This window comes from Micropterus dolomieu, linkage group LG04 (genome assembly GCF_021292245.1).
Source record: "Micropterus dolomieu isolate WLL.071019.BEF.003 ecotype Adirondacks linkage group LG04, ASM2129224v1, whole genome shotgun sequence".
Taxonomy (NCBI): domain Eukaryota; kingdom Metazoa; phylum Chordata; class Actinopteri; order Centrarchiformes; family Centrarchidae; genus Micropterus; species Micropterus dolomieu.
In genome coordinates, this window is record NC_060153.1 from 8,533,391 (window position 1) to 8,558,647 (window position 25,257).

A 25,257-nucleotide genomic window follows, 5' to 3' on the forward strand; every position below is an offset into this window, starting at 1 on the left:
GAGAGAGAGAAGTGCAGAGCTGAGAGCTTCTGTGTTCTCAGTGTGATGGCAGCTCTGCAAAACTCACTCTCTCTTCCTGCAGTACACGAACTACAACAAATTAACAACAATCACGTGTAAATATTCACACGCACTAACATGCGGTGATGCTTACAATAAATAAGCACTCACATGTACATAAGTGTATATTATTGCTCACATATGGAAAAATATGCGTTACTCAGGGTACTGATGGTTTCAGGCAGGCACACAAGGATGATACACATAAAAATTATGTTTGTAAAATAGTGGCATTGCAGGAACATTATGGCCACAACTGTCTAAAAAACAATTGCAGGGAAAATGTCTGAGTTTGATCGTTGCAGGAGGGATTTCTGGAGAAACAATCATTTAAATGATGAAGAAAAAAAATCAAGTCAAAAGCAAAACTCACAAAAGTGATTACAGCTAGTAAGTCTAAAAGGTATTAGCATGGGTGAAATCTTAGTTTCCACGGTGCCCTCCAGCTGGGCAAGCTCTCATCCAGATAGGGCTCAGCAAGAACACTGTAAAGCTTTTGCTTCATAAAGTAATGGGTGGAAGACACCAAAGGGCTCAAGGTAAATGTGGAAGCGCAGTACTTTCTTTTTTTTTTATCTTCCAGTCACAAGTCCACATCTCTAAACTTTAGGCCACCACTGCCACAAACCTTTGCAATTTTCCATTTAATTTCAATGTAAAAACAGGTGCGACGTCTTTCTGTTGTATATTTGTAGTGAAATGAGAGTTGTTCCTTTTAACAATTTGCAAGGAGCCATGTTTACAGGCAAAAAGATTAACCAGCAAGAATTTCTGTTCGCTCCCAATTAAAGCCAGGGTCACAAAATGTTGACTGTTCAGAAATATTTGTCCAACTTTAGATCCACTGAAGCGGTCAAGAGAAATTCCTTCATGAATGGGTTTAATTATCCAGGACGACACTGGTGGACCTATGTGATTGTCTGTCTTCTAATAACTTGCCAGCAGCTCAACACGACAGCAGAAATGATTGGTGTGTATGTGGGGATCCCACAAAATGTTGTTAATCCTCAGGTAAACTAATAATAAGCTCTAGCATTCATTTTCATTCTCAACAAGGTGATAATGGGGACAATAGAAAGAGTTCAGTCTTGCCTTTTCCATTTCAGTGAAGTCCTCATCGAGCTTCGTTCCTTCTGCACCTCCAACTTTCTCGCTCACTTTCTGCAAAACAACACGTAAGGCTTTCAGCTTTTATCAGCTTGACAAAATGATGCATTCTTTGAAAGTCAGAAATAATGCAAAACAAGGTCAATTTTTTTCTACAATTCTCAACACTGAAATGCACTAAAAGTTCCAACTTAAAATGATATGAAAAAAGACCTCTGCAAAATTATGTGAATCTCTTCAAAACGGACTGAAAAGGTAGTGTACATGGATACTTTGCACAGATACAACAGGATTTCTCAGACTGTTAAGGGCAGAATGGAAATGTTTACATAATTATATTATGGATGTATTTAGACGTGCAGCCTAGCTTGCTATGAGATGAAGTCATCTTTATATTCCAATTAAGACGTCAAACAATAAATACACAAAAATCAGACCTGAGCTTCACATAACAGAAACCCATTTTATTAATGATCATACTGAGAAGTGAACCTCACCTCTCACTCATTTTAAATTTTTTTTACAGAACTGAAAAAGATAACAAAAGATCCAACCAAAAATTTGAGAAAAGTTAGAAAAAATAAATATAGTTTTGTGTAGCAGAAATATGTCTGTCAAGAGGGAGATTAATTAAAAGAAAGAAAGGAAGAGATGAAACATGGGCAGCAACATGCTCATAGCGTTGGCCTTTTTAGCTCCAGACATGGTAGAGACCCATGTGCACAGACATAAACACAGAAATAACTCCTATGTGCTCCCGTCCCTCTCACTCTCTGTCTGCTGATAGTATTTCCAGTTCTGCCACCGTCAAGCTACAGTCTGTAATGTAACCAGATGGCTTGAGGGGGCAGCAATCTGACACAACGAGGCCAGACACGGCCCTCAGAGGATGGACTGAGGGGTGAAAAAAAGGCTTTAAGGGAATGTCACAAAGCGTGACTAAAGACAACGTGAAGGGCTAAGGTCAGTGGATGAAGTCTCTCCTCCAGTGAAAGCCTGCAAAATCACGTGTACTTCTTGGATAGAATTAGTCGAATTTCACATTCTTAGTTTTTACATATTTGATGGTTTCTTGGCTTGGTAATGTAAAAAATTTAAAGATCCTGAAATGAAGCGCAGAGGGGTGATCTGTGACAGATGCACCATGGGGGGTTTATAAGACTAAGCTTGTGGCAGCAGTTTATGCAGCGTAAGACTTTCTGAGGATTGCTGCTATGAGTCATCTTAGCGAGGTCTCTTCTGATCCCACTTGTGAAACAGCTCAATATTCTGACAGGCAACGCAAAACACACACATAGGAGTCAGATTTCCTGCCATTAGTTTCACATACACATCACTACAAAGTCAAATCCTCCCTTAGCTGGTTGCCATGGAGACAGGTACCTGCCTGTGCCTGCCTTATCATCAGGTATGGTGTCTCAGCATCTCCACTTCGAAGACGACGATTAACCGAGCTGTTAGAACGGAGGTGTACATGATGTCAAATGTGTGGCTGTAAAATGTTTGACAAGGTCCATCTTTACGTGTGTGGGGCCGCTTGTGAGCAACAGCTGTGCCACCACAAGTGATGGATGTAGTGACACTTCTGGTGTTCATTCAAGCTGGCTAATCATGTCCTGTACTATTTTACACCTGGGAGAGAATATGGTCGCAGCTACATGTAATACATAATGTGAATGTACAAAAAACATGGCATGTGCCTCCTTTTAAAATTTTTATACCCGTTTCTGAGTGACATACTTTACACCAGACCGGCCTTACTGAGTCATTCAAGCTGAGATACATGTATTCCAAACTGACATATAGCATCAAAGGGAAGTGTTTTAGTGTGTGTGTGTGTGTGTGTGTGTGTGTGTGTGTGTGTGTGTGTGTGTGTGTGTGTGTGTGTGTGTGTGTATATAGCGCGACACATAAGAGCTGTATGTAATGACACAGGCACTATTTTGGTACCGTCTCTACAGATGCAATTAGACTGATATTCTGACCCACGATGATGACTAATGCTCCACACCAGGTTCAACAGACATACACAAGAACAGCTTCAAGATGATTTATACAACAGAACAAGTCATTTTACAAAGGGTTTTATAAACTTGAGGAGGACAGTATTTTTGCATGTATTTTGTTTCCATTACCTTACAAGCAGCCATAAACTGATAGATTTACACGAGTGCTGAAATCCAAAACACAAACAAACAAAAAAAACACACAGGCACAAATTACAACAATTATTTATCTGAAGGTACTAATACTAATTTGAACTAAACTAATGCAGTAGTATATGTGTACAAATTAGGAATGCAACAAACTATTATATTTGTTATCTTCTAATCTGACACTTATTAATTAATCGATTAATCCTTTGGTCAATTAAATAGTAAAACCCAAAGATATTCGTTTTATTTATTCTGGTATTGCATGAGTGTAGTACAGACTGCTACAACAATGTGGGACCTGGAGTAGGCCTTGGGTGATGCAGAAAGACTTTACATAGTATTCAGAGCTCTAAATTCAACCCTATCGTATTTGTGTGTCTGTGTTTCCCAAATCTATGACTTCTTCTATGACGGAGAGAGGCTAGGCAGTCAGAATCAGTAGAAGTCAGTTAGTACTTAAGCTAAATGGATGAAACTCAGGTCAAGCAGCGCCTGTGGGAAAGTGTGTGTAGGTTTGCAGAAGAGGAGCAACTGAAGGAATTAAAATGAGCTGTTGGTAGCTGTTTTGAGTATGTGGAACAGTGCTGCTGTGCAAACTCCTGCCCATGGCTGCTGTCAACGCATGTTCAACCAAATACCAAATACTAGCAAAGTGGAGAACAATGACAGAGCCACTGTTGTGCTTTGATGGCTGCAAGCCAAGGAGACAGCAATTTAGTGCAGTGATGTGAGGGAGATGCGTGTCAGGATGAATGCACATGCATGAACATACAAACACTCAGAGATGCTATAGGACTATATCGGACGTCAGAGCCAGTAAACACAGGACTGATGATTGATCCTTTACTCGCAGTGAAGTACTGCACACTTTGTTAATATGACCTAAGCAACCACGCTCTCCTAATGCCCAAGAAATCTAAAACCTCCCAAGGAAACCAGCAATGTCACTGTGCTTTCACACATAACTGAGCTCTTTCTGCCCTCATAATCTGTCCTTCACTCAACAACCAACCTTTCCTTTCTCTACCCATCACTCTCTCTTGGCCCTCCCACTCCTTTTTGTCATTCTCCCTGCAGGGGAAGGACACAACAAGGTTAACTGAGCAGCAGTGGGAAGTGAACCTAAACAGGGAAGAGTAAAATGCGCAGTTGGCTGCGGGGGCATAACAGCAGTGGCGTAAATGATATGTAACCTGTGAAGTCACATGCAAAGCTCAGGAACTCAGAGTCGTGAAGACTGCCGTGCATGGTGCTGATACATGCGCACATGCAGCCGATTCGTGATGCCTCTAGACAGAGAGAGGCAATGCAGGGATAAGGTTTCACTGCAGAGCTTGGGCTGGGTTATTCCTAATGTGATGCAGCCATTGTATTCTAGGCTCCTTCAATATGATTTAATTTAAACAGCCCCTCCTGAGTGCCAGTTGGAGCAAAAATATGCTTTTCCACAAAAACAATTCTTAAAAACACATCTACTCCCTTGCTGAAAAATCCAGAATCTATGAATATGCAAATATTGTTTATTTGAAACATTTAACTACTGGACACAAGATGTCTCCTGCTTTACTTAAAGTCAATTCACGGTGTATGTGAAATGGAGGCTTTAGTTTTCACACTATGATTGAGTCACAAAATCATGCTCGTCCTCGTCTTAAACAGAGATTTAAGGTGAGAAATTTTCATTCTTCAGCAGATGAATCTGAAAATAGTCTTCTAGTGTCAAACTCTACACATACATTATTCTTCACGATGAAGCTCAAACATTCAAGTGATGTAACAATAAGCGAAACATGTTGACTGGAGGGTAACTAACACTAAAATGGATATGTAAAGGGGCATGAGTGAACCAAATATCATGGCAAATTCATTTAACACAAGTCCAGACTTTTCACTTGTGACAACCAAATGTTGTCACAAGTGGTTGTAGGAAAAGCCGGGAACCATGAATTTCATCATAATGCATCCAGTGAAACAGACATTTCACTCTGGGCCAAAAAAAAATCATAAACATTAAGCTGAGAAGACAAAACAACAATAACAAGGCCATGTAAACTACTAACCTACTACTAACTACACATAGAAAACCCTATGGTCGGGTTCACATGAGGCTTTGGATCTATCGCTCTCACGAAAATGCTGCATCTGCATTTTTCTCTCCAACTGGAACCCATGTAAACCAAATCAGACCAGATTAAAGATCCTAAATGTGGAGAGGAAAATAGCCCAGAGATCTTGCCAAAAGCTGCAGGGCGTCCTCCCTCCCTCCTCGTCCCAAAATCTCTTGCAGCGTCACACTGGTCGGTCAGCAGAGTGTGTCTTGACATGCTCTCTCAGTGGAAGAGTACATGAGTGTTGACATAGAGCCTGGGGTAACACAGACCAGGTGTAGCAAAGCCGAAAACCAACCCTAATGTAACAGGTCAAGTTAGAGTGTATTTGCCGCCTAAACGCATTATGTACCAACAACCTGACCAAGTCCGAACTGATCTAAATGAAAATCCTAAACCAAAAGAACCAGCTGTTTTATTATCTTCTTATTTATTGGTGTTCCAGTGTTTTTTTTTTTTTTGATAAATGTATTGGTTTTACTGCCGTTTTGTGAAGTTTTTCCTGACGCTTTTATTCCGTTTTACAGATTTTGTATCACGTTATCTAAAACTAGGGAATTGACAAAAAGTAAATTATCTGTAAACCTAGGACACCAACACCCTAAATACCATGACATAACTGAGCTGTGGTGGTCTTATTTGTTTATTATAACTCAAATTGTAATTTCAATGTTAAATATACACTTTAAAAGGTTCAGTGTGTAAGTTTTAGTGGCATCTAGTGGTGAGGGTTGCAAATTGCAACCAGCGGTACACGGTGCATTCACATGCTCCTTGGATGGTCCCATTTCCAGAGTTGAGAAGTCATTCATTACTACTACTACTACTACGTCACTTCTTGTTCCTCAACATAGTGACAAAACGCGCTCTGTAGACCCGTTTGTTTAGGCTCAACATGGCGACGTCCACATACGAGGACCCGCGGTGTATGTAAATAGATATGGCTCCTTCTCAGGTAATAAAAACCATAACGGTTTATTATGTAAAGGTGAAAAAATATTTAGGTATTTTATATTGCATTTCTGTCAATAGATCTTCCTAAATATTACACACTGAACCTTTAAAAGGAAGTTAAAGCCAGGAAGTTATAGGAGATTTTATGGACAAACCGACAGGATGAATGACCATATTTTCTCCCAATAATTAAAAAACATTTCATCAAAAAAATGGGGTTTAAAGTAGTTCAACATTTTGAGAAATATGCTCATTCACTTATTTGCTGAGAGTTAGATGAGAATATTACTACCACTCTTATGTCTGTACAATAAATAAGGTTAGCTTAGCTTAGCATAAAGACTGGAAACAGCTGGCTTGTTTCTGTCCAAAGTTAACAAAATCTCCCTACCAGCTCACTAATTAACACATTATATTGTGTTTTTTTAATCTGTACAGAAAAGTGTGAAAGGGGTGCTGGTAATTTATTACATCAGGACACAGATAGCTGTTTGCCTCGGTTTCCAGTCTTTATGCTAAGCTAAGATAATGAGTCCTTTAACTCTCTGCAAGAAAGCACATAAGACGTATGTATGCTTCAGAGAAAAAAATAAAAGTTTTTAAAATAAATTTGGTGTAATCATTTGAAGAATGCCTTCCCACAAACTTTCAGTGTTTCATCAAACACCGACAGATCTTCTAACTTCTACTGTCCCAAAATGATCCTTTACCAGATATCGGATCCCACTCTGCTATATTTATTCAGCAAAGACAATTCACCTGCAGTGAATTCTATTAAGAGAACTGTCCACACTGATTAATGAAAACACTCCTGGCAAACAGGAGAGTTTAAACAGCAGGGCCTTACAAGACACCCTGAGCTAATACTATTAAACAGCAAGGAGGAAAACCGATTTGAAACTCACTCTCACACATAAAGCGTCTGTAGCTGCTTTTAAATGGAAGTCCAGGATTAGATTACGCTGCTCACTGCAGAACACAGTGTGATCAATACTACAACATATCTTCACATGCACACATAAACCTGAGGTTATGGTGTCAGCTAATTTGTTCGGATGTTTCTACATCTGTGTCTGAAAACATTTGTGGATGATCAAACCTCACAAAAGAATGACTAACTTTTCAATTGATGCTGAATGTTTGAGCATTTTTTCCATCTATTACTTCTAAACTCATGTTCATGTTCGTAAAAAAAGAATAACTAAACTAAAAAAAAACAAGAGGCTTCTGTTAGACACAGCAGGGCTTTGAGCTTAATGCTAATGTCAGCATGCTAATGACAATGACAATGCTAACATGCTGATGTTAAGCAGGTATAATGTTGCTGACTGTATTAGTTTAGTGTGTTAGGATGCTATGCTAAGTACAGCTGAAGCTAATGGGAATAGAAGTGTGACTTTAAAATACATTTAATTTTAATGTCAAAACTGTATAAAAAAAACAAACAAAAAAACATGATAGCTTTCATTTGCAAATTTAATATGGTTCTGTATATTCATAATCTATGCATTAAGTCCATCCGTACATACTGAGATACATTACATTTATTTAGCTGACACATATGTACCAACAATCTCTTTACTGTGTGAACCTAAAACGCATCATCAGCCAGAGCATCTTTGGGTATTTTTAGCAGTCACAGCTACACTGCTAGCGTTAGCATCAGTCACATGGCACACAATGTGAGGCGCACAAGGACTGTGCTGCTGCCGCTCCTGCTCACTCCACCCCCCCTGCACCACACTTCATCTCCAGCTCACTAGTCTAATCCTGGTTGGGCACACAGAGGCCCTTGCTTTAAATACGCCAGGGTGGAAGAGAGAGATTAAAAATGACAAGAGTGATTAGTGAGGCTATTAGGAGGACAGCCCCTGCTGCTGGACAATGATCAGGAGGATCTGACTCCTCCTGACAGCAATAAAAAAATCCCACCCCACCGTCTCGAACTGTTCCTAACTGCCCGTTTTTTTGTTTTTTTTTTACCCCTTTGTGGGGAAGGATCTCCCAACGTGTCGTGGGGGGAAGAGATATTACATTTCTTGCTCGTGTAGTCTGTACCAAAGTACAGATTTTTCATCCTTTTCTCTCTGTAAAACTTGCCATTTTCACCTTGGACACAGAGATGAAAAGGACGATGAATGAAGACAGAGGTAGAGAAACAGAAAGGCACGCTCATTAGGGAATATTACAAATCTTGAAGTCAAAAACAATATATAACATCTTTGTCTCATCCTCGTTTATCTCCATTTTCAGACTGCCCGTTTTTTTTTCTTCCTTTCATTCCACTTCTGTCTTTATCACTCCATTTTCTCTCTTCTCACCTCTAAATAAACTCAAGGCCTCACTATTCTCATCACCACATTTCACATGCGATACTGCGCCGAGTATATTCACTGCTGGACTGTGACTTAGCAACATGTCCAACTGCATTCACTATAACTGGAATCTACACTGCTGATGTTAAGCCTTGACTTTAGGCTGACCAAGACTTCTAATGACATGCTGGGAATGGATATTAACACCTTATTTAGAAACAAACCTATAAATTGTACTGGCTGCCACGAGAATAGACCTGCGCTCTCGTGGAATCAAGGAAAATCCATTTGTTATTCTTAAATCCTGGTGTTCAAAGCTAACGTGGGGAGGCTGGTTCCTGCTCCAACTACAGCTGTTTCAGGATGATAGTAATCCCACACAACATCAAGGCCTGAGGTGGCATTAGTGGCGACAAAATTCAACAGTAACAGTGGTTGTGATGTTTTATAAAACCAGAGCAAACAAGCAATGACAAGTGGAACGAAAGTGGAACTGCTGCTCAGTTCAGACAATTCAATACCTGTAGGAAAGGTAGGCATCAAGGACAGACTGATTAGACGAGCACAGAGACAGGGTGCTAGTGTTTCCTCTGTCCAGACTCATGCAAGCATGAGTCCACTGGTTGGCCATGTTGCTTCACTGACCTCTATCCTCTCTGAGTGTGTGGCCTGTGGCTATTATAATCTGATTTGTAAGCCTTTGCATGGCTCTTACATAACAGCAGGGATGAGTCTGTAGCTGGGGAGATGTGTGAACACTCCGATCCATCCATGTACCGCTCTGGGAGGGGAAACCAGCTGGCACTCTGTGTGTGTGGAAAGCGTGGCAGAATTTGTGAGCACTGGAATATGTGATGATGATGATGATAAGACAAAGATGGAGGATGAGTAACGGCGCACACGACATGAATGATGGAGAGTTCCTGCTGAGCATTAGGATTGGATAGAGTGTGAATTGCAGCTGACAAATATCAGTGAACCTGTTTACTGTACTTTCACAATCAAGACACAATTGTCATTATTGGTGTGTTGTTGAATGTTTTATAATTCCTGTTAAGCCAACTAAACAAATCTGTTTAACTGTTTTTGGAAAAGAGAAAATAGTGGGGTAACACAGGTGTACACTTCAGTGGCGCTGTTAAGTAAAGAAACATTTCTTCATCTTTTGGATGCATCTCTCCCGTTGTGCTACAATTGCTTCTATCGTAAACTGTAAATAGCTAGCCCTCAGTATTTTCTGGACAATCACACTCTGCCAGACCACCTATAGTTCTGGCCAGGAACCTTGGCAAGGTGTGAAAGACTCAATGTGTTCAATTCTGTCCTTTATGCTCACCTGTTTATTAAACTCCATTTTGTCTGTCTTTTTGTTCATCCTATGTCCTTTCTCTTATGACATTCACCTCTGTCCATCTTAACATCCTATCTGTCCACCTCCACAACAGAGACAATAAATAGGCTGGTAGTTTTCTCACTGGATTGTCCTAGCATTAGCATCATGCCACAAACTTCAACTCACCATTGTAAATTAAATTATTGCACCGTTTAAGATCTTGCATTCGTTTATCTACTTCACCACCTTATTTATCCTTCATTTATGAGACATGTTGCTAAAAATAAATTCCCTCGTTTATCATTGAGAAGTTGTCTGTGTGTTTTCTCTGAAGCAGAAAACAAAGGTCAATCTGTAGAAAATAATTCAACCTTCTTTTGAGATGGATCAATTTAATGATTAATTTGGTTTATTTATTTTTTCTTCGATTAAAGGAGGTAATAGTAGTAGTAACAATATCGCTACACACTGGATATTGATCAATCATATTAGTGCTATTACATAATGGATGTTGCTTCTTAATGTCAACTAAATGACAATTATTTTAAAATGTGCAATTCAATTTTTGTTTCCTTATACACTTGATATACTCGGGGAGTTTTTGAGTAACATTTTGGGGCAATAAGTTACACTTTTTAGGTTAATAATCTACATGTGAACTTCCCTGCCATTTTTTGGGTCACAATGCTTCAAACAGCTATTGTATTTATGTGTTTGGGTTTTACTGGAAAGTATAAAATTATACTGTTTCAGTTGAAATATTAAAAAGGTAACATTTTTTATGAGTGGATCCCCAGTTTGTTTGTCTCATGCATGTGGGTAGTTTCACACTATTCCTCTGATCAATAAGTGGCAGTAATGCATCAAGAAATGCAGCAATGTGCCAGCAAAAGGAGGTAAGAATAAGACTGCTAGTTTGCAATCGTGAATATAAACAACACTGGATTAAAAATACTTTTAAGATTCGCTTTGCAAGTGGTTTGTGGGGGACAAGAAAATGCATTCAACATGTTTGTTAAAACTCAAGGATTCACACAAAGCATGTTTGTGAGTAACACTGACTGTAAACATAACTTTAGTTTATTTACAAGAAAAATCACCTTTAAGATTCAGTGGATCGGTCTAAAGTCTGCCAGTCTGGGTTTAATCTCTGGATTAGCAGGATAAATCTTGATGGATAACTGAATAATTATTGCCTGACAATCAGACTGAACTGCCATTTCATATCATGTCCACGGTCTGACACTGTATATATATGTAAGCTGGTTTCTTGTTTGAAGGTGGGGTTATTTTGTTTTGCCCTATCCAGTCGAATGTGGTGTAATTTAATGATTTTCAATTGTGTCAATCTTGTCCATTCTTATCACTATTTAGCAAGGTAGCTTTCTTGCTATGCATGAAGCAGACAACCCCATTCTTTATCATGCCACTGTTTTTCCAGCTGGCTCAAACTGCCATCAGTGGGCACAACAAAAAAGCAGCCCTCAGAGGGTTTTTACTAGAAAAGGTCTGGAGGAGGAACTGGGTACTTGGCATGTTCTGGCAACAAAATGGAACCATTAAAAGATAATAACTATTTGCACAGTATCAGCTATTAGCATATTCCGCTTAAAGATCCTAGATAGACAGAGCTTATTCAAAAATATCTTTCTGTATTATTAGCTTGAGCCAAAGTCCCTCATTTTTATTCATCACCAACATACAGAGGAACATGACCTTGAAACAAAGATTTTATAAATGATTCTCACACTGAGTGACTCACCAGTCACTCAAACAGAAGAAACAGCACACACGGAAAATACAGACAACTGTAGAAGCACACACAGCTACATACAGACATGAACAACACACTAGCTTTCTCTCGGTCTCTGTTCTTGATTGCCACTCTGCAATTTCCATTTCAAACTGCAAGTATGTCTCTAAGAAATAATGAGCTTTGAGGCCTGTAGAGGACTTTTTCAAGCACATAACTGAAAAGGGGAAAACGTGCTGAATTCAAACAGCAAGTTCATCGTAATATTATTTTAATGTTTACCCATCAGTCTCGCGAGTTAACTCTGCATGGGTGTAACGATGGTGTTTTCTAGGGTAATGAGCACTGAAAATCAGTATTGATAGTTATTAAAGAGGTGATATTATGCTTTTTGGCCTTTTCCCCTCTCCTTTATTGTGTTATATATCTTTTTTGTGCATGTAACAGGTTTGCAAAGTGAAAAAGCCCAGAGTCCAGCCCAAAGGGAGTTCCCATCTCCCACAAAAAGCTCTGCTCTGAACTGCTTGAAAACTACTCGTTTGTAGTCCAGCCCTTCACTTTCTGTACTTGTGACGTCACAATGAAAACGCGTCATAAAGCTTGCCAAGCGGCTAGCGGGGTCAGGCACGCCCTCAAATCAAGCTAGTCTGAGCGGAGGACCTTTGGCTCAACTCGCCTTTGTTTGGTTTTCCATTGTAGAAATGTTGCACCTGTACCTGCTTCCAGGTACTTTTTTTCGTATAACCTCACCTCCATCGAGGTTCCAAGCAAGCTGAGGGATACTAAAATGTAACGGTGAAAACACGACAGACTGCTGATTGGCCAGAGAGAATATTATAATATTCACTGCATCATCATCATTGCGTGTGCCAGACAGAGGGCAGCAACAGAAAGTTTTATATTTTACAGTTTTCATATGTAATTTCATCACTAAATCCACTTCTGAGAAGCTTTGAGGTGAGAAATCAGCTGTGTAGATTTTGAATAATGACAGTTTTACGGGAAGTGATGGCGGTACAAAAATGGGTGGTTGTGGACTGGTAATAACTTACACCATCTGCTAGGTTACGGTCTCAGTCTGAAGTGGCTTTGATTTGGCTCACACTACCTTGTTTCTTACGACCTGCCCTTCTCTGCTTCTGATTGGCTAGTAGTACTTACCTGGGAACTGCGCATGTGCAACTCCCAACAAAGATTTTGTACAAGTAAGATGCATCACTCTGTAGCTCAAGAGCAGAGCGTACAACATACAGGGTGAAAAGAGGAGCTGCAGCAATGTGCATTATGAGAAAAATATGGTGTTTTTTGAAAATTAAACCATGTAAACCTGTTCTGGTACAACCCCTAATTAAGATTTTGAACCTGAAAATGAGCATAATTCCACCTCTTTAAAATGCAGATGCATCTACCATCCACAGATTCATGATCGCAAAGATTGTAGTTCAGCTGCCTTTTGAGCTATAGTTCTGTACTATAGACTCACTGTCAGTGATAAATAACTGACATTAAGTCAGCTTCAGCTTTAATCACTGCCATTTTTATTGATTTTATTTCAAAGTGATGCACATGTTGTCTTGTCAGTTTTGAACAGCATCCAATCTGATCAATAATATTTCTGGAGATGGGTTATTGCTATTAGAGAGCAGGTGAACTGCCAATTCATAAAATATAATGTGATTCAAAATCCACACACATAATCCAAGCACATAGTCATGCATTATGTCCATTACTGTTTTACTCTTTGCCTCTGTGTTCTTGTTTAGGTTTGGTTAGTTGATCATTGCTTCCTTGTTCTCTGTTGTATTTGGTTTCACATGTCATTTATAAATGTCTGCAGTTCTCCCCGTTATTTTTATGCTTTTGCTCTTTGAACAGAAGGAACTATATTATTTGTTGGTGAAAGTAGTTTAAATGTGATGGTTGCATAATATAGCTGTATACTACTTTTTAATACAGTACACAGCTTTTAATAGCACAAGCATATCAGTATGAGTTTTTCACCTAAATTTGTGATGACCATTTGTATGTCACGGAAAATCCATGTTTTCTTCTCCTGTAAATTTACCACTTTAATCTCTGAAACACAGTTTTATTCTCGAAATATTACCCCCCTCCCTGTGCTCTGTAATTTATTTTTCCTTACCTACAATGGCCCTGGCACAATGGCACCCCCCCGGGAAAAACAAAGCCAAATCCTCACTCAACACAAACCTATGAAACTCAATGAAATCCACACTGAGTGTTGGAATTACAATCCTCATTAGCTCCCATTTAATCTTTGAAAGCAAAACTACAGACAATCATTTGACAAAATCTTTACTAAAGGCCCTCAACTGCATCTCACAGGAAAAAGCTAGGTTATCAATCTTGAGTTAAATATATTTAAGTTCAACAATGAGCTTCCACACACAAAAAAATATAGAGAGTGAAATTAATAGCTTTGAAAATTCATAGATCAAGATATTATATTATACTGTGCATTTTATAGTAGAGGTGAAAGGATAAGTCAATTAGTTGATCAACAGAAAAAAAAATTGGCATCTACTTTGATTACAGAAAAACTGTAAGAAATTTTTCAACAAGCAGTTTGAAGGCGTCAACGTGGGCTTTAGGAATTAGCAAAGGGCCTTTTTTTTGCATTATGCGACATTTCCCATTCAGTTAATCGTGAAATAATCAGCAGTTTAATCAATAATGAAATGTGTAAATCAAAGAAAGTAGATCATAATATGAAACTACGTACTGTACCTGCATTACAGGTTTATGTTTTGTGTATCTTTACATATTATGTGGAGTTTTGCCAGCTTAGTAACATAATGTCATAATGTGATTTGGTCTTTTGTATTTTGCCATTGTATTCAAGAGCAAGGCCATGTGTAGGTACAATAAAGTAAACATCACGGGTCCAGAACGTATAAATGAATGTCAGATAAAAAAATAGACCACAGGTACAGTCTGTCCACTCCTGGTGGACTGTGACAAGATGTTGTTTTCTCTGTGAGCGCACAGGAGACACAAAAACACTCCACTAATGTCCTTGAACTCAACATATAGAGCTTTTCTAACCCTAACGCCAGACTGCAGCTGAACAAATGCTGCCTCGCATGAAAGAAGCTTCATTATCGTTGTTGATAAAGATAAATGTCTTTTACTTCTAACTTCAAGCTGAGCCATCCAGCAGAGACAGAATAATAAATGCAGGATGAAACAAGCAGCCGCGTTTTTCTCACAAAAAAAAAAAAAAAAAAAAAAAAGAAAATCAATAAAGGAGCAAAGAAACACCCCAAAAAAGAGATTTCTTATCCACCACACTACCACAGGCTTTTAATCACACTGCACCCTCCGCCCAGAAAAACAATACTACCAACGCTGGGATGACCCATAAAAAAAAAAAAGAAGAGAAAATTGAAAAGCATCAGCAGATCATCATCCTGTATATTTGATATAGACTATGTGCTATTCAACACCGGTCTGATTTGATTAGATTTCCCGCCCATAAAAAAGGTCATGACAGGAGGTGATCGACAAGGCAGAAATATGATACCCAGAATACTGATGGCTACTGCTGAGGCTTTATATTCATACCAGGAGAGATTATTTCCACAGAGGAATGTGTTTCCACGTAAATATTATAATAATATTCTAATAATACAATCTTAAAAACTGAAATTATTAATTGATTAGTCAAATTACTGATAATAAAATGCCAAACAATCACTTGTCCTAGCTTGTCAAATTAAATAGATATTAAAAATAACTGTTAACCGCGGCTCCAAAGAATGAGGTTGAATACAAAAAGATCGACAAAACAGTGGTAAATTCAAAAAATCATGTATAGATAATGTTTTAGTAGATGATCTGTGAAGGATCAATAAATGGCACAGCTTGTGACCTTTTACTAAATGTCTGTACATCAGTATATTAAAGTTGTAGTCGGCATTACTTTGTAGTATTAAGTATTGTAATAACTCCCTGCAAAATACACAAATATCTTCTCAAACCAATCTCACCTATGTATCGACAGCAAACTCCTGCTTACATGGCAGCAAACACACACACACACAGCTACATGCAATCACACCGACTACCCCCACCCTCAAAAAAAAAAAAGAAAAGAAAAAAAAGATATCTTTCATTTGCATTTAATTCAAGGTGTCTAATCCACAGCTAAGTCCGTGGGTGGTGTCTGAACGGCAGAAAAATAACTTTGTTTACCAGTAAGCATGATGAAGAGGCTTGTTTACACAAAGCACCAACGTGATTAAATAACTCATTACTCAACGGCACGGTAAACAACAACATTAGAGCAATTATGACACAGAGTTTAGTAATAATAAATTATACCAAAATTAAGCTTATCTGCCTTTTCACATAATCATCCTGAAACATTAGAGTATTTTTCAGTAGAAAGAAATATAAACTGTGGTGATTTATAGGTTGTGGGTGAAAATCATATCAGAACTAACATTCCCACAGGGTTCAACTAAAAATACTACTCTGATAAAAACAGCAAGGGGTAGTCATGAATCTCTGACCCTGTCACATGGTACATTTGGCTGGTCTTGTCCGGCACTTGAAGCACGTTTCACAGATTACAGCTGCAGCGCTCTGATTCACACACACAGCTCCAATATCATGCAAAGTCACTGTGCTCTGATTAATCTGAATATAATCCCGGACAAGCCATTCAGCCTTAGCTCTGCAGTTGGTGGGAGGAGGCTTTGTGTGCACAGGGCGAATGAGTTTACTGTGTGTCCACAGCTAGATCAACTAACGTGGCTTTTTTCTTTCTTTCAAAAATACATACTCTCCTCCCATAACCTGCTGGACGCTCACTATAGCAGACACGTAAAGCACGTTCTGTTCCTTCCCGTTCCTCATTGCTGTCCCTTCATGAGCCAAATTAGGCATTAGACTGCGTTTATTATGCTACAGCTGTCTGAAACACAGCCTCCATTCCTCTTTTGTTCCCTACACCCCCCTCTTCTCTGCATAGGCTGTTACTTCCTCTTTCCTTTCTTTATGTTTTTAGACATGTTAGCGAAATGCTTCTATGGATGGCAGTGTTGGTCAGTCTGTCCACCACTATGGTCCAGACTAACTTATCTCAACACTTACTGGATAGATTGTCATAAACTATTGTAGAGACAAGAATGGTTGCCAGAGGATGAATATTACTGACTTGATGAACCCCTGACTTTTCCTCTAGTGCCACCAGCAGATTGACATTTATGGTTTTCAGTAAAATGTCTTGATGACTGATGAAATTAATTAAATATGTCCAATACCTTGGTTATTGACCGAATACCTTAAACATTAGTGACATTCCAACCAGCCTCAACTGTACTTAGTGCTGACTGCTACTTTGCATTGAGTCCCATACACATCAGAAATAGTTCATGTCTAAATTTTCCGAATCAAGAGTCTACAACTATTTAAGCACAACTCTACTTATGCTCATTTTGCTGAAAGCAGTGTTTTGAGCTAAATGCTGACATCAGCATGCTAACATGCTCACAATAAGGCTAACATGCTGAAGTTAAAGGGAAAGTAAATGATCCTACAAAAGGATTGTTGATATTTATACTCAACTGCCATACAAATACACCCCTCCCTTTAGTGCTCGCTCAGAAGCTTTGCTCACCAAACTCTACATATATCAAAAAAATCTAAAAATGAAGAGGATCTTTCTGCTTACAGCATTATCACACACATAAATGTAATACTGCTACATACATCTCCTAACACATTCATATTCACAATGTGATAAACCGACCAACTGACAAGACAACCCTCTTATTTCTGGTGCCAAAAACAAAATTTGGACCTCACCTTTTCTCTATCAGTTTGGTTTGCTTTACAATGGGCATTACAGCCTCACTAAGCTGGACAATGACCTTTAACCTTGAGCAAATCCACAACACATGGCAGACAATACCTTTACAAGGTCTCTTGGGATATTAAAACATCCATATCCGCAGATTATGTTGCGTGGTCCTTAATTATTTCTGAAACATCTCGGAAACTATAACAAATGCCTATAACCAACACGGTGAATGGGTTTCGAAGAGAGTACTGCAGGCTTCTGGGCTATAGATTTGGGTAATAATGCTGTGACCTGAATGTCCCTGAAGTAGAAAAGAGTGAGTGAGTGAGTGAGTGAGTGAGTGAGTGAGTGAGTGTGTGTAGTAATTCTGTCTTATCAATGTTTCCAGCCATTTCCATGCATGAAAGTAAATTGCTTTACTCTCTGCAAGAAAGGCGTCACATTACTGTGGAATGATGATATTATGAAAAACCCCAATGGTATTATTTTGTTGTGTAAAATTACTGGACTTTCAGAAAGTCAATATCTTACCCATCTTATAAATGATATTTTAAGGGGAAAATGAAAAGACAGTAGCAATGGCTCATTTTCTTCATTCCTTAATACAAACCTTTACTCAGTACTTAAGAGGCAGTGAGGGCGAGAGCAGGAGCCGGAGCCAAACAGTGTGGAGAGCAGTTGATCTGCAGGATTTACCTTCTTGCAGGCTTTTGGAGAAATTTCTACCAACAAGAATTTTGTCCAGTTGATTGGTAATATTATTGGTGAAAACAGGTCCTGAGAATTTCCCTTCTCCAGCCCCAAGCCATCGGCAGTCTTTCCTGCAGTGGTGATGCCCAGAATACATTATACACTAGTCCTGAATAAAACATAAACCATGGCCCGAATACTGATGCTGGAAGAGAAGGAGGGTGAGAAATAAGGGAGAGGAAAAGGAGGAGAGAGAAACCAGGGACTAGACGAACAGCAGCTCACTTTCTATAGACAAACCAAAAACCTTAAGCGGCTGTCGCTGTCAAAAACCGAACACCATGCAGCAATGTTGAACCTGGCCAAACATTGTTCATTCAAATTTCTTCTGGATGAGGACATTTAATGAGTTTTCCTCGCCAGTGCTCTTATTCAAAATGTGCCGACAGCATCTAACCACAGGACTAGCTAAGAATAGTTCTGGTGCAGGCCTTGTCCGTCTGTCATTAACCTCTAGAACAAAGCTGACGTCAGAACGCTGACAACTCCACGGTTCAAGCCTCTGGCTCCCGCACCAGCACTTCTGGCAAAAGTGTTTCGGCTGGTAGTTTATTCAGAGTTTCTGCTAAAGTTCAGCCTCGTCTATTTAATACTTTTAGCAAATCTATGGGATTTACTGAGATACACAGTATATCAGACCTCATTGCAATGTGTAGTAGCAGCTCTGGAGATGGTGAGTAATTTTAATCACATGCTCATGAGTGATCAGACAAAAAGTCGCTGTTTTACTGCTCTACAGGATTTATGCGGTGTCAGGGAAATGAATGAAAACATTTGTGGGAGATGACATTTTACACTCTGGTCAAAGAAACTGCCACGGCTGCCTTAATATATTGCAAAGCATGTCTAAGGACCGTGAAAGAGTTCCCTGTTTGAAAACGTCAGGAAGGGAGCAGCAAATATCTGAGAAAGATAAACTGTTTGCACTTGTCAGAGGGTTAAATGAAATGTATGTCTGTTTAGCAAGCCCAAGCAAAGGACAGCAGAGTGCCAGGGGAAAAGGTCTTATTTCAGAGAAAGGGCTCTAATGCGGTAAGTAAAAAAAGGACTTTTTAAGACGTAGGGCAAATGGCAAGCAAAAGTGAAGAGTACTAGAAGCACTGTGAGAGAAGCAAGTAAATCAGGATGAAAGGATGGGAGGTACTTTGCTGCAGGTACTGTACTGCTGGACTACATTCCAGTGCAGCATCTCTTTTGCTGCATTGCTGATTCACACTTTACAAAAACTGGGTTGACAGTGATCATTTCAGCAATGACTTTTGTTTCCCCTCTGACTCACAAGCAAATAACAGACATGACACACCGCATCTACACTTGGTTCTCAGCACAGTATCGCTAGGTTACCCCAATTACGTCCGTGTTGGACAATTCTGTACCTCACGACTTACATCCAATGCCAAAGTTCAGCGCTAATATAGGAGGTAGTGTGCAACATGTTTAGTGAGACAGAAAGTAAAAGGTGTAGAAAAGTTTGCATCCTGCCATTTTAATAACTGTAACAATAATTTCCTGACTGCTGTGGTTGCTTTCAGTGGGAGAAAGTAAGTACTGCACTTAAGTACAATTTTGAAGTATATTGTACTTGAGTATTTCCTTTTTATGCTACTTTAGGCTTTAACCCCACAACAATTGAGACAAATATTGTACTTCTACTCCATTACATTTGTTTTAAAGCTTTAGTTACAGTGCAGATTCAGATTATTAATACAAAATATACTCAACAAATACATTCTTTAACAAGCAAAATGCCAAACGTTTTCTGGTTTTAGCTTCTCAAATATCAGGATTTGCTGCTTTTGTTTGTCAAACATCGTAGTAAAATGAATATTTTCATTACTTCAAGACATCACTCGGAGCTCTGGGAAATTCTGATGGATGATGCCAAAATTGAGGTTGGTAGAAATTTCTCCAAAAGTATGTAAGAAAGTAAATCCCTGCAGATTGGCTGCTCTCCACACTGTTTGATTTGTCTCCTCCTCCTGCTGCTGCTCTCGCCTTCAGCATCTCTTGGCTGAATTCTCCCTTTATCTCTCTGCCACTCCCTACCTGCTCAAGGCTGCTATCTACGTCTTTCCCTTCATCTTGTCTTCTCTTATCTCCCTTTCCTTGCCCCACTCTCTGTGTCCCTCCCGCCCCATCTGTTATCTCTCAGCTGGATCTGTTTTACGCTGCACTGCAGTGGGCCTAGTGAGGAACCAGGCTGGATGAGTCACCCACTCACAATCTGCTGCCCTAAAGTCCTGCAGGCGTCAGCCACATCCAAGGAGCCCACTGCTGTCCACAGGCACGCACGGACGTACATCTATACATGCTCACATGCACGCTTGCAGACTACTGGAAGGAAGGAAATGCCGTAAATGCCTGTATGTTAACACACACAAAGAATTAAATCTAAATACACCAAGATGCTTTATTATTTGCCTTTAAGCTAAAATTAAATGGTTTCCAGTTGACAAATTATAATGCTACACACACAATGCAGCTACTGTACTGATATTAGTATTCATCACACACACTGGGAAGTCCTCTAGTCAAACCACGGCTGACTACAAAATAAAGGATAACTGCTCTACTATCCACTGTAAGAAATATACCCCATTTTGAATATACAACACAGGTTCAAATACCTGCAGTATCTTGACAGATACTTTTGTTTCCATACAGAACAAAACAACAAACAAAGCCAAGAGGCCAGCTTTGTTTTCCAGCTTCCCTCTGTGTCATGTTAAAACAACTGAAGACATAATTTTGAAAAAAAAAAAAAGAATAATAATAGGGTGACATTGCAACCTGAAGCTCACCAAGGGATATGGTCAGTGGTGGAATGTACCAAAGTACATTTAGCCTACTCAAATACTGTACTTAAGGAAAATTTGAGGTACTCTGTCACTTTATACTTCTACTCCACCACAATTCAGAGGGAAATATTGTATTTTTTACTGTACTGCGTCTGACAGATTTTTACAGAAAACATGTAAAAAAGTGCAGCCGAAATGATTTATTTATTTTATTGACAGAAAATGAATTTGCTGTTACTTTACTATTTTTATAATCCTTTAGTCATTTTTCATGCGAAAATGCCAAACATTTCATGGGTCCAGCTTCTCAAATGTGAAGAGTTGCTGTTTTCCCCTTTTATTTATTTTAATAATTTAATTTGTCTTTAATACTATTAAAGTGTGTTGGTTGGACAAAACTAAACATTGTGAAGGTGTCACTTTGGGCTCTGGATGATTTCTGTGGTCTGTATTTTCAATCAATTGTGTGGTTTTCTTCTTGGTGAAGATAATCAATAATAATCACATACAAATTAGATTAGATAAGATTTGATCCGACTACAACAGTAAAATCCTGATTTTACATTAATGCATGAGTAATAATAATACCAGTGTAACACAGAGCCATTTTCTTTCATTGAGGTTGTTTCTAATCTTTGCTGCCAGTAAATTTTCGTGTGTACTTTTTATTACAAAACAGAGTATCTCAATTTTGAAAGAAATGTAAATGGTGTTCACACAAAATCAAGCATTACTGAAGACATACTGAAGTAACAGTCTTTGTCAACTCCTCAACGTGATTAGCCTAGATTGCATATTTTAATATTATGATATATTTTATTGTTGTTAATGACAGTATTATAGCCCATATGGTGTTGATCTGCATATAGCTGAGAATTCAGTAATTAGAAGTATATTTAGTACAATATATATATTTTTTTCTTCTTTATATCTATCATATCTATGATTTTACCTCTGTTAAAATTCAATCTCAAACTCACTAACCTGACACTTAAAAAAGAACAATAAATAGCTTTAGACTCAATGGATTTATACATAATGTGCATTTGGAAGCAGCCAAACTTGTGAGGAAACTTTTCTCTGACATTGACAAGAAGCAAAGCAACCATTTTATCTGGAAAAGTTGCAAGACCAAACACCCTTAAGACTCTTCTTTTTTTGTTTTGCCCCTCTCATACTTATTTTGGCACGCTTTCTCAAGCCTTCTTGCCATCTTCTCCCTCCCTCTCCTGCGGTTTCTATTTAATGAACATATTTTTGTCTTTGCGCTGACAGCACACACACTCACTCCACTGAGATAATATATGCTCTCTGCAGCATCAAGACACATAAAAACTGGGGTTTGATTAAAATATAACTAGCAGGACTGTGAGGATGCACCATGCAGTTTTTTTTAAACCAGTAGTTGAGTAGCCCCAAATAAAAAGTCTCACCACAGTAGCCTGTTCACATGCATGCAGGCACGAACGATCGGCTGCAGACAAACACGACTCTCTCCATGGGAACAGAGCCATCCTGAAAGTAGCATCTGCTCTGACTCATGTGACTCAGAGGTGCAGTCGCCTTGTGACGTAATAAATGAGGGATTGTCACCATAAAAAAAGGCAGAGAGAAACATTGTGTCTTAGCTTAAAATAATAAGAGGAGAAATTAGTGCAAGCTGAGTGCAAACTGTCTCAAGGCATTCATATCTAATACACGTTCACTTTACAACATAGTCTATGGTGAGAATGAGTAATAGATCACTGGATAAATAAATATTTTTTTAAAGGCAATTTCTAGTGGACCTGCTGGGTTTTACCCTTCATGCCCCCTGCTTCCCTTCTTTTAAAATGGCCCCCCCATTATTAATGCACCACTCTGAGCCCCGATGTCCTTGGGTGTGTGTGTGTGTGTGTGTGTGTGTGATGTCTTCCATCAGAGACAACTGTGATTGTGGGAAATAAATTACTCAGTGGTGTAAGTGAGAAGGTGAAACTGAGGTTGTGTGAGCGTGCGTGTGTGTGAATCTCATAAAATTCCAGCAACTTCATGGCATTCTGCCTTTTATGGGCAGTTAAATGAAGAAATGCTGCAAGCCTCGTATGAGGATTTCCTGTCTCTCACAAAGCAGATGCTGTACATTTAACTTCAGAGAAAGCTGCACGGCTAATTAGCATTTAGTGACGCACAGGGCTATAAGGTCAATGCTACATTTTAGGATGTGCAATCTGTTCCAATCTACATATAAACCAATTTGGCGTTATGGCTCCATTTATTTATGAAACTGTTTTATCTTGAGGTTTTATGTCATCACAGATACTAGGCCAAAGAAGCCTCGTCCTCTGCTGTCCATACCTTGAGAGATTTAGCAATCGTGAGTGATGACAATGAGAAAGTGCCAACTTTCTGTAAAGTAAATAACAGCGACAACAGCTAGCCTGCCTCTGTCCAATGGTAACAAAATCCACCTATGTGCTGGACCATGCAACCAGCAAAGACTCCAGGACGTTACTGGTCCTGAGCAAGAAATAGTCCAGCACATAATGCTCCCATAAAACTGATTTTGTTAGATTTGGACAGAGCTGGCTAGCTAAGCAAAGAGGCTACTGACTGTAGCTTCATATTTATCATACAGACATACGAGTGGCATCGACCTTCTTATCTAACTTGGCAAACTATTCCTTTAATGGTGATATACATACAATACACAACTCTTTTAAATCCCTGAGTCCCATGCCTTAATCCCTTTGACCCCCTCTTTGTCTGTTGGTGGTGGGGGTGCTGCTAAGGTCTGGTTGGAAGGTGTGTGTGTGTGTGTGTGTGTGTGTGTGTGTGTGTGTGTGTGTGTGTGTGTGTATAAATAGCCAGATTGCTGTGAGTCTGGGCCTGGATTACAGAACTGTGGCACAAGAACAGAGGGGTTGAAAGCAGCCTTCTGCCACCGAGAGTCTGGGGAGGAAAACTGTGTGTGTGTGTGTGTACGCAGCAGGAGCCCACAGAGACAGCTAATACTAAGCCTAGAGCTGACTGACACGCATTGGGAATAAAACAGAATAATGAAGAGTGTAAAACATTGACAAATTCAAATGTACTCACTATATATTTACACACTTAACCACACCTCTTTATGCATGCACACTGAGAGCTACATCTGTATGCATATTTACAGATATAAATCCTCTTATGCAGCTTTGCCTCACACACACACACACACACACACACACACACACACACACACAGGTCTGTATGAACATCTGCAGGGAAAGGGGGAAGAGAGAAGGCTCTGCTAATGGGTGACAATAGACTCATCACACAGAATTAACACAATCTGTGCAGCCATCTAATGCCCCGTGTGGGCTGATGTCTACTTCCAGTCTGATCAAATGAACCCTTGATTTAAACTGAGAAGTGTGTTAACAGCTGAACACAAGCTTTTGCAATTATTTTTTCTTTATTTAATCCTTAAAACATGATGAAACTCCCCCAGGTATTGTTTTATCGTGGATCTGCAAATGCTGCTCTTCTAGAAAATGCAATGGGAACTCACTATGACCAATGGCGTGTCTGGCTTTAAACATTCTACACAAGCTGACATTAACAATAATATAAATGACTAATGGAAAGGTAAATTGACTTAAAATACAATGCTAGACTCCATTTTATTACTACATTGGATCTGAGTTGTTAAATGTATAAATTCAACTCCTGTCATCACAAACTGCTGTCTCAGTTATGCAGGTCCAACATGCAATTCAATATCTACAGAGCTGGCCTTCAAAAGACACTATTATCAGTGTCAATGAAGTCATGATTACCTCCCATCTCAGTGACAGCTGTTCATAAGGAATTATGCAAACTGGGAGCTGTAACTATGCCCGTTTGTAGACTTGGGGTGAACTGGAGAACAAGGAGGAGGATATATGTGTGCGTTTGACTCAGCCAGGCTCCCGGCGTCCTGCTGTATGGGGCCTGAAGCTGACTGTCAGTGTCACTGTGACTCACCCCTAGAAACGGACAACCTCCCTCACTCTCAGCTTACACCAGAAACAAAAGTCACCCAAAGCCCTGGAGATAGCGGAAGGCTGAAGGGACAGATCTGTCCACACCTCTGACC

At 39.3% G+C, this 25,257-nt stretch overlaps 1 protein-coding gene across 3 annotated transcripts in view; it reads right to left on the bottom strand.

Annotated features, from left to right (window-relative positions):
- Positions 1 to 25,257, bottom strand: part of sh3gl2a (SH3 domain containing GRB2 like 2a, endophilin A1) — a 44,326-nt gene that overhangs the window by 9,246 nt on the left and 9,823 nt on the right. For all 3 annotated transcript variants that reach the window (XM_046046898.1, XM_046046896.1, XM_046046897.1), the window contains exon 2: positions 1,153 to 1,221. In XM_046046898.1, the coding sequence (XP_045902854.1) occupies positions 1,153 to 1,161 (9 nt within the window). In that variant the 5' untranslated portion in view covers positions 1,162 to 1,221. The remainder of the gene's footprint in view (positions 1 to 1,152; positions 1,222 to 25,257) is intronic.